The sequence below is a fragment of the Microtus ochrogaster genome, chromosome 19 (assembly GCF_000317375.1).
Source record: "Microtus ochrogaster isolate Prairie Vole_2 chromosome 19, MicOch1.0, whole genome shotgun sequence".
Classification (NCBI taxonomy): domain Eukaryota; kingdom Metazoa; phylum Chordata; class Mammalia; order Rodentia; family Cricetidae; genus Microtus; species Microtus ochrogaster.
Genome location: NC_022021.1, coordinates 28,737,966 through 28,739,294, shown reverse-complemented (window position 1 = coordinate 28,739,294; position 1,329 = coordinate 28,737,966). Strand labels below are relative to the sequence as shown.

Sequence of the window (1,329 nt, the reverse complement as noted above, 5' to 3'; positions counted from 1 at the left end):
AAAAAAAAAAAAGAAACCCTGTCTCGAAAATAAAAAATAAATAAATAAATAAAACAAAAACAAAAAACAAACAAACAAACAAAAAAAGATGAATAAAAAGTAAATTTTTAAAAAGTAACCAGTGATTTTAATACATCAGTTAGATTAACAGCATATAGGCAGTGTAAACTCAACAAATGCTGGCAGAGTGTCTTTCAAATGACGAGGGAAACACTAGAATCGGAGAAGACATGAGAATTCTGCAGTCAGCTAAGTGATGACCTAAAAAATCACAGTAAAGCTAAGCTATTTTCAAAGACAAGGATGATTTACCACTGACAGACTTGGAAAGAACTAATAATGGAAGGGGGAATGAAATCCTTAAGGAAACAGATACAATGCTCACATGTGGTACACACATATACATGTAGGAAAAGCATATGTATAATATAAAAAAATAAAAGAAAAATAAAACATTGGGAATAGGGTGGGGAGCAATGGCTTCAGCTTACATGGAAAAAAAAAAAAAAGGGTATTTCTAGCTTTTTTCGAAGCCAGGCTTCAATACCAGCCCAGGTACCCAAAACAAACCTTCTTCAGAAATGCTAACGGCTTTTGAAGCTAATGGTTTTTCAATTCCAGGGCCAGAAGACAATTCCTTGTGATCTACCCGTCCAACCTACAGAAGAAAACACACACAGCAAAACAACTGCTATAAATGTTATACTCTTTGATAATGTCAAAATATCATGAATAATTTATGTATATCTTAAGCATTTTAAATAATACAACAAAAAATGGAAGAAACATGATAAACTCTAGTTATGTGTTAACTGTCAGGGATCATGAAGAGCAGCAGGCTTTTACCATGTGCAGCCAAACTGACATGACTTCTCACAAGGACTAGGCAACAGCTTCATATGGCTCTGTAGCTGGGGAGAAAGTCAGCTACCATCCTGACAAAGTCTTCTACATCCAGATGTGGAAATGAGGCCCAGAGGGTTAGCGATTTCCGCAGTGACATCTGGTTCTTAAGCTTCCAAGCTAGTACTTGTTCACAGTGTCCTGACGGTCCTGTCTCTAGGCCTGCAAACTGTTCTATTAAACTCAGGAAGTGAAAGTGTTGGAAACAGGAGGTGAAGAAGGAAGGGCAGTACACGCGAAGAGTGAGGAAGGGGAAATAGCTACGGATACTTGAAAAAGTCCTAAAGAAACCTTTCATAAGCTTACTTAAGAATGTGTGGGTGGGGCTGGAGAGATGGCTCAGAGGTTAAGAGCATTGCCTGTTCTTCCAAAGGTCCTGAGTTCAATTCCCAGCAACCACATGATGGCTCACAACCATCTGTAATG

General features: G+C 37.8%; 1 protein-coding gene across 1 annotated transcript in view; it reads right to left on the bottom strand.

The window, feature by feature from the left end:
• The window catches only part of Cplane1 (ciliogenesis and planar polarity effector 1), a 100,080-nt gene that overhangs the window by 14,388 nt on the left and 84,363 nt on the right, over positions 1-1,329 (bottom strand). Inside the window, exon 44 of the mRNA XM_026783707.1 lies at positions 520-658. Within this exon, the coding sequence (XP_026639508.1) occupies positions 520-658 (139 nt within the window). The remainder of the gene's footprint in view (positions 1-519; positions 659-1,329) is intronic.